The sequence below is a fragment of the Ctenopharyngodon idella genome, chromosome 3 (genome assembly GCF_019924925.1).
Source record: "Ctenopharyngodon idella isolate HZGC_01 chromosome 3, HZGC01, whole genome shotgun sequence".
Classification (NCBI taxonomy): Eukaryota; Metazoa; Chordata; class Actinopteri; order Cypriniformes; family Xenocyprididae; genus Ctenopharyngodon; species Ctenopharyngodon idella.
The window spans coordinates 19162745-19175956 of record NC_067222.1 but is presented as its reverse complement, the minus strand read 5'-3'; the positions used below and the strand labels follow the sequence as shown (position 1 = coordinate 19175956).

The following is a 13212-nucleotide window of genomic DNA, read 5'->3' as shown; positions in this document are numbered from 1 at the left end:
CACATTCTGGGAACAGCAGAGACTTATATTACATCTTTTAAAAGTCCACTTTAATGTTATAATGATCTTTTCTGAGATTTCATGAACACTTTTGCTTCAAGCAAGTATCAGTGAAATATTATTACAATTTAAAATAACTATTTTCTATTGTAATATATTTTAAAATATTATGCATTAATTATTATTTAAATATTATTTAAATATTATATTTATATTTTATATTAATTTATATTTTATATTAATTTATATTAATATTTTAATTTTATATTATAAATTTAAATTTAAATATTATGTATATAATAATATGATTTGCTGCTCAAGAAACATTTCTTATTATTATCAATGTTAAAAACAGTTGTACTGCTTAATAAAGTGTGGAAGTTCAGGACTCTTTGATGAACAAACGTTTGAATGACAGAATTTATTTAAAATAGAAATATTTTCTAACATGTCAATTTGATTAATTTAATGTCTTTAATGAATAAAAACGATCAATTTCTTTCAAAAAAAAAAAAAAAAAAAAAAAAAACCTACTGACCCCAAATTTCTATGTATGTTGGACATCAAAACAAAATAGAATAAAATGGAATAGCTGTACAGCACACCAAAAATAGAAATGGGGCATCTGCCTAATGTAGTTAGTAAATTAAAAAGGTGCTTGCAATGTAGACAGCCAAGTTAATCATAATGAAGCAATTCAGATGTAGCCATGTGTCTGGTGCAGAAAGTGTGTCAAAGTCGCTGCCTATTCCATATATAGTGCACTATGTGGCATTCTCCATTGAGGGAGTAGGAACTGAGTGAAAGAATGAGAGATTTGGGACAGCTAAACAGAATATGCTGGTGTTTTCTGTAGGATTGGCGGGACTCATTATCGAGTAGAGCAGTTGGCCCACTCATACAGGGCTCACCTGTATCTCCTGCCTCACAGATGTTTCATGGAATCAGCAGCTTGGACTTGCTTCATGACAGTCACTCTTGGGCTATGAACACAGGACAAAGCCACTGCCACAAACTGTAACTACGCTGCAAGATCTGGCAGCCAAGATGCTGGTCCCCCCCCCAAAACTTCCAAGAGCAGCTCAGGTAGTGGCCCAACAGTGCTTCCCGCAGGCGTGTCCAACACTGCACCAAGGCTTAAAATAATGGCTCTTTACCTCCCTCAGAGAGAGCGCAAAAAACACGCAGGGAGAAAGCGGATACCAGTCAGCTATTCTTTATGGAATTCATTCAGAAATCAATCGGGACTTTCATCTGAATCCATTGAGGGCCTGTGGAAACCCATCCTCAGCTTTTGGCGCGGACAGAAAGGCCACAAAAATCGGTTGAGCAAACAATTCATCAAGATGACCAGCTGTGGCTCTGATTAAGTATGGCAAAGCAGAATGTTGCACTAGGTTTAAGACTATGTGGCTACTGTTCAGGGCTTATTTACAGGGAAATTATGCAGAAATGTGCCTGACAGATGGGACCATCAACTCTGGGCACTCCCATGTACTATTTCATTGTCTTCACTGTCTCTGTTCTTTGTTTCTTTCTTCTTAATCTGCTAGGTTGGATAGACCAGTAGAGGAACTCTTTTTTTTTTTTTTTTTTTTGCTGATATACAGGTTGATTCAACAATCGAATGCAGAAAAAGCTTAATAAAAATAACTTAAGTCAATTAGAATGAGCAACTTAAAGGGGATGGTTTATCCAAAAATGAAAATTCTGTCATCGTTTCCTCACATTTATGTCATTCCAAACCTGTATTCACGTGTATTCTTCTGCAGAACATTTTAAAGAATGTTGGTAACCAAATAGTTTCAGTTCCCATTGACTTTCATTGTATTTTGGTCTGTAATAAGTTCAATGGGAATCATATGTGTTTGGTTACCAACATTCTTCAAAATATCTTTTAGTTTCACAGAAGAAAGAAAGTGAAACAAGTTTGGAACGAGATGAGGACGAGTTAATGATGACATTTCAGTTTTAATCCCGGAACACACTAAGCCGATGCCGACAAACTAGTGGCGATGAAAGCAGACTGCGGGGGTTGGCTCACATCGGCAGCGTCTGGGTCCAAAGTTGCCCTGACACACCACCGTCGACACCCGACGGCCAAGTAGCATGTCCGTTCTGCGTCTGCGTAGGAAGAAATGCCTTTCCGTGCCAGCAGATGGCAGTAGCTGAACAGCCAATCAGAAAGATCAGATGGCCCGACGGACCGACGAGCTCCAATGCCGATTCAACATGTCGAATCGGCCGAATAAAAGCCGACAAGGACCAACTTCAGCCGACGGTGTGGAATACACTGAGAAAACTTTTAAGTTTTCAACTCAAATTTGGTGGTGATGGTCCAACTAACAGTCTGCTGATCATGCTCAGTTTGATCACTGATGATACACTTTAATTGCACAGTAAATCGTGTTTTTGGTCACTTATGGTGACATAAATATTGGAAAGTATAGACCAACTTTAATTGTGAAGTTGATTCAACATTTTTCCCATAAGTTGACTGCACTCAAAAAGTCCTGAAGTTGGTTGCCTCAAGTTTTTGAGTTTTGTCAACTTCCGATTTTTTACAGTGAAATTACTTTGTAAGTAGGATTGGTGAATGAAAACTAGTTCTTATTAAGAACCTGGTCCATTTATGAAATAAAATACCATAACATTATCATTTTCAATAAATTTAGTTCCATTAACAGTTCTTGAACGTCTACATTCATCTGTGAATGTAGAACGGTACTTGCTCTAAAATACTCTGACAGGTTGTTTACAGACCAAACTGAATGTGAGAGAGAAATAATGAAAGTCACAAAATAATACAAAGACGTATTATTTCTTTGTCCTCAATAATTGCAAGCAACACAAACATACAGCACGGCCAGTGTAGTCTAATTCACAAACAAATAATTTCTGAATGATTTCTATTAAGCTGATGTTTATCCAATTTCTCCCTGTCTACTCTCAACACTCTCTCTCAGATTACTTTTATGGTTCATTGCTACATTTTGGTACATTTACAATAATACATATAATTTCCAAAAAAATCACATTGCACTGTCGTCTCACAGCACGAAGGTCCCCTGGCCTTCAGTCCACGGTGTTTCCCAGCCTACAGCCCCAGACGCTGGGATACGCTCTAGCATCCCTGTGACACTACATAGGACAAGAGGTTTAGAGGATGAATGGATGTATGGATAGTTTGCAAATGCTTCCTGAAAAGTTGCTAATGGATTAAGTAAAATTGGAATCCTTACAATTCCCATCCATATATGCAAGTCTCCTGCTTTGAAATTCTATCTTTTACTGAGAAAGAACCTTGTCATAACACACTCCTCCTACCGCACTCATTCATCTTTCGGTGCCTGAGGCTCTAAAACAAATCAGCAAGAACAATACCAGTCAGAAATAATAAATGGGGGTAGAGAGCTTTGCTGACTTTGTGTCTGAGTGATTTCATTTCCTAAAACACGGGGTAGAGTGGTAAAGACATGGCTTGAGAGCAAAAGAGGATTATGATTTATTCTGGTGGGCTTAGTGGCCTAGGACCTCCCACCAGAGCCCAGTTTCCCCTCAGTACGGGGTAGTCAATTATGGAATAAATCTCTTTTTCAACTCTGTCTCTTCCCTTTATGTTCTTTCAGCCGTGTATTTACAGTACAAACCCACATTCTTCTCTACCAAACTGCTGCATAATTAGCTCTAGAACGTCTTGCTACCTGTGGATAGCAGTCTGGAAGCATATGGACCCTTGGGTAGCCCCCTTTCTGAGGATAAGAGTCTTTCACAAACCCCAGCCAATCTGCCTTTAATGCTCAAGAGTTTGAAGGGCAGTCTGTCTCACAGATTTTACATAAATCCCCCCAGTGCTGGGTTTTGAGATTTATGGGTAGCCCAGGTTTCCTTTGTGACTCTTTAAAGGCCAATTCACACTTTAGGATAGTTATTATGTGAGTTTAGTTGCTTAACTCGGTGAGTATTAACTATACTAATATCAGTAATGACACCAGTGTCTTCCAGTTTGTTTATGTTATACATTGTATATTATGATGATTGAAACTGGACTGCAAAATTAGTTGAGCCAACTTAAATTTAAGTTCCTGTATCATACTGACCAGCAATAGTGCATGTTAGTATGCTAAAGACACACCTGGCTAGTATGACAACTAAATGAATTAAGTGGGCTCAGCAAAACAATTTTTTGTTTAAATGAACTATACTATCGAACAGCGATTATTTTAACGTTTTTATATTGGCTCTATTCACTTCCATTGTAAGTGCCTCACTGTAACACAGATTTCTACGTTTTTTTAAAGAAAATAAGGGAAAGGCCAAACATTTTCTTTTTCTCAAAACTGGTGCTTGCGCTAAACTGGGATATTCCTTTAAGATGTATTCCTGCACATCACCCTAAATGTTTTACAGCCACTGCACACCCAAGGCTGCCGGAGCAAGATTACATTTGCCAATGTGAACGCAGACATCAATGGGCAATTGTCTGGCTTTCATCAGTCACCTACTGCACAAAGCCTTCAAAGTCGTCTGATTGTTCCTCTGTCTAATGGCTAAATATCAAATCATCATTGAGGCAGGACACATTATCTCCTCTCTGAATGCCCTCATCAGCTGAGCATTGGTGTTCGGCCCATCTGAGCTCAGGAGGTGTCTCGGGTTATGTGAGAGTTGATAAGGCTGTGTGGCCATCTGAATGACAGGATGACAAACATTGTCATCATCTTCAAATGAAGTGGCATTAAAGGCAGATGGGAAGGCGTGGAGGGTTTGGACAGCTGCCTGAATGTGGGGGACGTTTGGAGATGTGATGTGGGGGTACTTACTGGAGAGAGCCTTCTCGTAGTTCTTCCCCATGGCGATGAAATTCCGCAAACAGGGATTGAACTGTTCCATGATGCTCTGCAAGAGATGGAAAGATTTGTTAAAGGAGCAGAATTGCAACACGTTAAGTGTGCATGGGTTATTGGCAGGCTCATACAAAATCTTGTGTTCAAACTAAGGATGTGTAAACATTACAAAGCTGATAAACCGATAATATCACTTTATAGCAAATAAGCCAAAATTAAAATTCCATACTATTTTAAAACTCCTGTAGTGTGAGCCAGGCATAACACTTTTTTTTGATAGTCCATGTTCGCTTTAGACATTCTACTAACTAAAAGTAACTTTTCCTAACTATAAGTAACTATATGTAGACTGTCAACTTGCTCTACTAACCCTAACCCTGGCCTAACAGTCTACTAATACTCTAATGAGAGTTAGTTGACATTTATTTGGGTTAATAGCGTGACGGGTCATTTTTTGTCCAAAGGCCTTAATAATAATAAAAAACAAAGATATGACATCCATATTATGTAATGTAGTACATCTAGATCTCTTTTATTGAATCTAAAAGGTTTTAATTTTATTTTGCTACATATAAAGGTATTTTAAAGATTTTAAAGTGTCAAAAGGTCATTCGGTTTAACCGTCCAAAGGCCAATACAGCCATTTTATTTGTGATTAAAATATCTTAAAATGTAATAAATGTATATATTTTTTATTCTGACATGATTTTATAACATCATATATCAGCAAAATGGTAGTAAAATTATGTGTAGAAGTCGTAGCTTTGTTATGAGAAAGAATGTCCGGAAAAATGAATTTCATTGATGTCATTTGGAGTAACAATATAAAGGGACCATTTTTGATCAAGTCATGCGGTCAATATCATGCAAAGGCCCACATGGTTGTGAAGCAGTAACTAAATCTCTTTTAACTATATGAAAAATTCACTTGCTCATACGCACATCCTGAAACATCAGGTCATTCGGTACAACCGTTATAAAACATGGAAAATGTTGTAATATTTAAAAAAAAAAAAAAAAAAAAAATTGTACTATATATAAAATGTTTGATTGTCCTTTTGTTAGCTAGCTAGCTATATATCAACCTGTTAGCATTGTTTGAAAATATCGTCATTAGGTAGAACCAAAAGTGTCATTCGGTAAAACCGAAATTTTGGTTAAACCGAATGACTTTGTGACAAATTTTGTCCATCTTGTAAAAAAAAAAAAAAAAAGACAAAAGCAGTGTTAACTGATTATAAAAACCACAATCTCATTGTTAACACTTAATAAAACTTCAAAATTAATTATATCTCCATTATGTTTTTTTACACTTTTAAAAAACCTATTCATCAATGACCCAATTGCAAATTAATGAAAGTTAGCTGACGTTGTTGATTTTTAACATCGAACCTAAAGATACAAAACAAAAAACTTATTTTATGATGTATATTCTGAGACTAAACTTACCGAACACCCAAAACAATGCTGTGTGCTGGTCTAAACACGCTTATTGTATGCGCACACATATAATGGTATTTTTCCCAGCTGAAAACTTCTGAAGAGCTTATAAAATGTGTAAAGGAATCAGAACAATGCCAGGAATTCCTCCGTTGCACACAAATGAAGATCTGCTGCAAGGAGTTGGCATTTCCAATGCTGTAATGGGCAATGTAGCTACTATGACTAGAAAAACCAGGTATGTTATATATTGTATTTATATTTCAGTCAAACCGCACCAGGGTTCGTATAGAAGTGGATCGAGACCCCGTGAGAAATAGGGTCCTACTTAAGAAACCGCATTAGCTTTTGCACTAAACCTGACAAATTTGAACACATCCTTCGACTGAACACAGCAGAATAGAACAGATAAGTCTTAAATATTTTTCCAGAAGTATCATTGTATACATAGACCAACTATTTAAACAACAGCACAGACTGAACAAGAACATGAAGAAAAATATATATATATATATATATATATATATATATATATATTATATATAATCTCCATTTATTGCACAAAACTGCCCTCACAAAAAAAGTATTTTGACAGCAAAACAATAGATATACAGATAAATACACTAATCAACCTGTCCCATCCTTAGCCTGCTTACTGAATACTTGGCTCATTTGATTATGCTGTCAGCTACCAATAAGTATGTAGTATTATCTAGCTCTGTTCAACCCCCCTGTTAAAAAGACTGGATTAGACATAAATGTCCATGCTGGTTTAGGCAGATTAGTACCTTCTAGTTTAGCTGGTTGACCAAGGAACTCCAACAAAAAACATAGCATACATGATGGTGACCATCTTTTCAGCAGGGGCTGTGCATCCATGCACACACAAACATACCAAGGATGCTTCCATTTTCCCTTATGCAAAAACTGTCCACAGCATCATCCCTCATTCACACCACCCATCATTCCATGTTGTGTTAAACAGAGTGTGATTATTCATGTGGGAGGGAAGCAGACACTCATTCGGGGGAGAGCAAAGAGCTTTGACATTTTGTGCAGGGCTTTGAGGCTATTTAAGAGGATGCAAGAAAGTAAAAGAGATAGAAAGGAAGCATATGCTTAGAGTTAATGAACATATTTTGCTCTGAAGTGCCAGTGTGCGAGCTGGGCTTGTTATACTGCCAGGAAGTGTATACAGTTCGTTTTAAGGAAGGGCTGGGATGTCTGGTGTTTCTGAGAGGGCACATATGCAGTCAGGGCAAATTGTCTCGAAGCTCCGGGCCTAGTGCAACCAAAATAAACACTTTACCGCCTCGCCATGCTGTAATCCTTCAGTGATGCTCACTCGAGCGGGCATCTGTCATAACACCCTGAGCACCATCCACTTCCCCTTCAGGGCTTCCTCCAATTAGAGCAGCCACAGTCAGCCAGGGCCTTAGGGTTAACAAAGTCCTGAAGCTGACAGCACAACACCACCGAACCCTGCTTTCTTACTCTAAAATTCACCACGAAATAACTACATCCCATACAGCAGCCTGTAGAAACCTCATAGAAACTTTATGACTATTCCTTCACAAAAAAAAAAAAAAAAAAAAACCCTCAAAAACAGTACATATCAAGCCAGTATTTTCACAGTAAACAACACTATTGGTCAATGTCTCACCCTCAATATCCTCTTAATATGCAGAGTACAAGTTTACTTGTAGCATTAGCATCTAGCTTAATCCATGACCTTAAAATCCATTACTAATTAACATTTAAGGTTCACATATTTAAAAATGGCTTTGGCAGCTTTGGCCATGCATTTCTCACCATTTTCTTAAAAAAAACAAAAAAAAACAAAAAAGTCAACAGAACAGCCATAAACTCCACCTCTTCTATAATGCAAGGGGTTGTGTGCACATTTTCTCTGAGTAGGTACTTCTTTTGAATACTTTGCGACTGTTAAAGTATGTAATCGTATGAATTTTTGAAGTATGAATGTAATCCAGACAAACATTGGTCATGCTGTCATTGTCATGTGACATAGCATCAGTTGTTTCTCTTCACTGCCATTCACAAATTCTCTCCAGTGGCCTCATGGGAGAGTAAAGTGTCCATTGGATGCAAGCTTCAGAATCTTGGCAGAAATACTAGGTCATCCGGGTACTTTTCGCCTACTGTTTTTGAAACTATGAATTTCACACAAAGTTTTTTGCCTACTATTATAGCAGAGAAGTATGTGATTTCAGATGCAGCCAAAGTCCTTTTTAAGGAAAATTCGTTCACTATTTGCAACACCTCTGCCATATTGTGCCGACTCCGACACAGGTTGCGCCCCAGGTGACTCAAGTTCAATTCCTGGTTCGTGGTCCTCTCTCCCATCTTGGTCCCATCCCCCTCTCTCTCCCACTTGGCAAAAACAAATCTTTAAACAATTTCCTGTTTACAAATTTACATCTCAATAGGGCAGATGACATATTAAGTGCCTAAGTATTAGATGATTTAAGTGTAACCACTTGGGCACCCAACCAAGTACAAAATAAGTAGTAGCTAACTTTTTCCCAATATAAAAAAAAAAAGCCCTTGAAAACTGCTGGTGCAACCCAGGATCGAGCATCTTTGACAGTCTTAGGCAGGGTAGATGCTGTTCAATCAGTCAACACACAGAGACACCAAATGCAGGCTGGAACATGTCAACAGATGGAGAAATACCAGGTCAAAACTCTCTCGGATGCCCGAAAAGGAAGACATATTTGGACGGACTCTACCAAGATGATTTAGGTCAGGTATTAATAGGCATCAAACTACTTAAAGATCGAGTCAATATTTCATTGAAACTTCAAAAATATTAATGTTTTCTACAATAAATGAAGTCTGGGAGCAAAACTAGTGCCGAATCCTTGATTGAGCGACAAGAAGACCTGTTCCCTAGGCTTCAGTGGCTTGACGTCACAGGTCACCTTCCTACTCCTGCCACACTCTCAGGGCAGCTCTGAAAGTGGGTCTGCACCTGACGGAGAGTAAGATGGAGAGTAGGCAGCAGCAAAATCCTCACCCCAGGAGCTCCATTAGATGGAAAGAAAGAGATCCACAATGAGAGAAGGAAAAATACATATTCATTCATTAAAAAAAAAAAAAAAAAAAAAAAAATAGCAAGAGTTTTTTGTTCTCTTCTCTCAAGAATGAAAGGCCTCTCTCCATTTCAAGGGATTTTTTTCCCTTTACCTACCCCTTTGACTCTTTCCTGCACCTTCCCTTCTTTATAACGCCCTGCCAGAATGCAGTGCCTCGTTAAAAAGACCCCTCAACAACATCCTCATAACGTGTGAGGGCAATAAAAAAAGAGAAAGAGAGAGATAAGGTACAATGAAGAGAGGTAGAGATGCAAAGAGCCTGGCGCTAGATGTGGGTGGCTTACATAACTGTTAGGCGAGACCAGGTCTGGGCTCATATGGCACTCCTGTAATCAAGAGCAAAATTGGTCGATGCTGACGTGGGAATGATAGAACAGTAATGAAGTAGGCTCTTCTCCAAAACTTAGCGAACTGCCTACCTAAATGGCATTTAAAGGATTAGTTTACTTTGAAAGGAAAATTACCCCAAGATTTACTCACCCTCAAGCCATCCTAGGTGAATTTGACCTTCTTTCTGATGTACACAATCAGAGTTATATTAATAAATATCCTGACGCGTCCAAGCTTTATAATGGCAGTGAGCGAGACCAACGAGTATGAAGCTCAAACAAGTGCATCCATCCATCATAAACATACTCCACACGGCTCCAGGTTAATAAAGGTCTTCTGAAGCGAAGCGATGCATTTGTGTAAGAAGCTTCCGCCAGACCGCCTTCTGTATTCAACTTACGAAGAAAGCTCATTTCGAAAGTTGAATACAGAAGGCGTAGGACGTAGTGTAAGCGTTTTGAACTGCGAGAGGCATTACACTTTCTTCGTAAGTTAAATACGTAAGGCAGTCTGGTGGAAGCTAGATATTTTACTTTATGACTTGTTAAATAAGGATATTTTTCTAACACAAACACATCGCTTCACTTCAGAAGGCCTTTATTAACTCCCCAGAGCCGTGTGGAGTACGTTTATAATGGATGGATGCACTTTCTTGAGCTTCATACGCGTTGGTCCCGTTCATTGCCATTATAAAGCTTGGACGCGTCAGGATGTTTATTAGTGTAACTCCGATTGTGTTCATCAGAAAGAAGAAAATCAAATACACCTAGGATGGCTTGGAGGTGAGTAAATCTTGGGGTAATTTTCATTTTAAAGTGAACTATTACTTTAAGACATCACGTACATGCTCCCGATGCCAAGGCTGCTCCAAAACATAGGCAGCAATCTTCTACTGGATTCTAAGATACTTAGTTCATGTAAATATCTAAATCGATCTGAATTAATTTTCAATTGGATTGGAAGGGGTGGTGTAGATCTGAAATAATCCGATCAACAGAAAAAAAAACATTAACGCTTGAATCAGACTATTTTCTCAATCAGATTTGCACACATGCGCAACGCTGTGATACGCATGTTTACATACGTTTGATGTCTTATGAACATGCATATGTTTATTTACATCTCACATCTCAGTGGAGGAGACTGAATTTTTACTAAATATTTGTTAAAAAAAAAACCCTCGTCTGACAAATATGCCAGCTTTCATGACAATTATACTTGTGGCTCTGGTGACATTATTGCGGTGACTTGTAATGCAGATGTAAATAAATATATTAATCAGATTGCAACAATTAGGGTTCATGTAAACAGAACTTCTAGAATCTGAAATCGGATTGGATTAATTCCGACTAAGGAAAAAATAGTGCATATTGTGTTGAGCTCAGTGAAAAATATCCTAGTGTAAAAATATACCTACAGAACATTTCATTATAACGTATAATTAAAAAAAAAAAAAAAAAAAAAAAAGTTCTGATTTAAATGGATCTGTTTTAACTAATTTATGTGAGCAGTGTATGTTTATGTGTATTGGAGTACATTAGCTTAGCAACATGTTAAAGTTAAATTCTATTTGAATCAGTAGTGTGCATTTGTGTGATTTTAGGAGCACTATTTATGTGTCGATGTACCGCATTGCACTTCAGCTACTTATAAGGTAACAGTTAAAATGCTGTCTATGAAGACATCTGTCTATGTAAGCAGTAGACAGAAAGACAGCTCACTAGGAGCAGAGCTGTAGTCAGCACTCCAGTACCTACAAAACTGAGACAGTTTAACTGTCACACAAACACCATTCAGCACCGAAAAAATTGTTGGTTTTCTGCTAATGCTAGTGTCACTTCAGCTAGGTGTAATTAGCTTGGCGTAATGCTAGCACCTTGAACTTGTGAATCACAAGTGAGGTCAGAGGGACTGGGCGGGGCTTAGGTGGTTTCTTTTCTAAATTCTGTCAGTGTTGCTAATTTTATCATCCCAGTCCTCGTGTGCTACATCTGCCAGCCTAATTGCAAGAGCTAATTGGAATATGAGGCCAACATACACTTTGTCTGAGAGCTTGGTTATTCCTGACTCTCTGTAAGGGGGACGTGTGCAACACCTTCACTTTAGTGACAAGGCATGAAAGTGACAGTAAAAACTGTGACAGAGAATACCAGATAAATCTGGCCAGATAAAACAGCAAAAGTAGACAATCAAAGTCGGATTTGAGCTTTACTTTGTGTAATAAGATGCTAATGGGTTCAACGAAGCAAGTAAACAAACTGAGATATTTAATTTCCCCACAATGCTAGCAGTGCAAACACTTCTTTGAAAAATGGGGGCTGCACATTAAATAAATAATCATGATTACAGTATTCAGCTGCAACACAAGCTCACTAGAAACACGTGCCTCTTCCTACATTTTTGCACAACTCCAAAAACGTACCTATTCATACAATTCACCAGAGTTTCCATCCGAAATGAACTCTAGAGGCAGTAAAAAACCAACAACTTCTAGCCCTTTTCACACAAAACATGATTACAAGGGCAGATTATTGACTAATAAAGACTTATTTTCACGTCCTAAATATGTACAATAATTAGCATAATAAAACGCTGCCAGGTTCAAGTTCATCTGTTTCAGGGAAAATTAAACATGCTTTTAGCACCACTATTTCACATCGAAAGTGTCACGAAACCTGCAAGAAGCAACGTAACATCATTTTGCAGAAATGTCGCCACAGGCAAGTTTTTCCTGTGAGCCTGGGTTGTTCAATTTAAGGTTTAGGTTGAGTCAGAATCTCTACAGTACTTGGCTGTTTGAGCTGTCTTTGAGCCTCATATTTCCGAGGTGAAGGTGTGTCAATTAAAGAATTACGGCAGAAGGAAATTGGTATGCGTCATAATTAAATTTTGATTGTACACATCTTGTGTACAATTGAAGAATAGCAATAAAGCCTTCCAGAAAATGTCACTGATTTATGAATAACCTTTCTTTGGCTATGATAAAATACATTGATAAAACATCAATTACTGTGAAACCTTCGCCCATCATTTTGTTGAATGGCGGAGAATGCGAGCCAGGCCTTCTTGTCCAACATCAGTGCCTGACCTCACACATGCTCTTCTAGAAGAATGGTCAAAAATTCCCATAAACACACTCCTAAACCTTGTGGAAAGCCTTCCCAGAAGAGTTGAGGCTGTTATAGCCAGTGATGGGAATAACGGCGTTATAAATAAATGGCATTACTTTTTTCAGTAACGAGTAATCAAACAAATTACTTTTTCCCCCAATACAACACCGTTACTCTTACTGACAAAAAAAAAAAAAAAAAAAAAATGCGGCGTTACTATAATTGTTTTCATCCGAGTAGGCTCTCTCTCAGCCATAGGACCTGCAAAGTTTTTTCTCTGGTGTGTGTGTGTGTTGGACTAGTAGTTGTTCATTTAAACCATTAGTTGACTAATCACATTTGTATTTATTTGATTTCTTAAATACTGGA

The 13212-nt window shown here is 37.9% G+C and overlaps 1 protein-coding gene across 6 annotated transcripts in view; it reads right to left on the bottom strand.

The window, feature by feature from the left end:
• baiap2a (BAR/IMD domain containing adaptor protein 2a) overlaps window positions 1-13212 on the bottom strand; it is a 109756-nt gene that overhangs the window by 73928 nt on the left and 22616 nt on the right. For all 6 annotated transcript variants that reach the window (XM_051885793.1, XM_051885795.1, XM_051885790.1 and 3 more), the window contains exon 2: window positions 4824-4899. In XM_051885793.1, the coding sequence (XP_051741753.1) occupies window positions 4824-4899 (76 nt within the window). The remainder of the gene's footprint in view (window positions 1-4823; window positions 4900-13212) is intronic.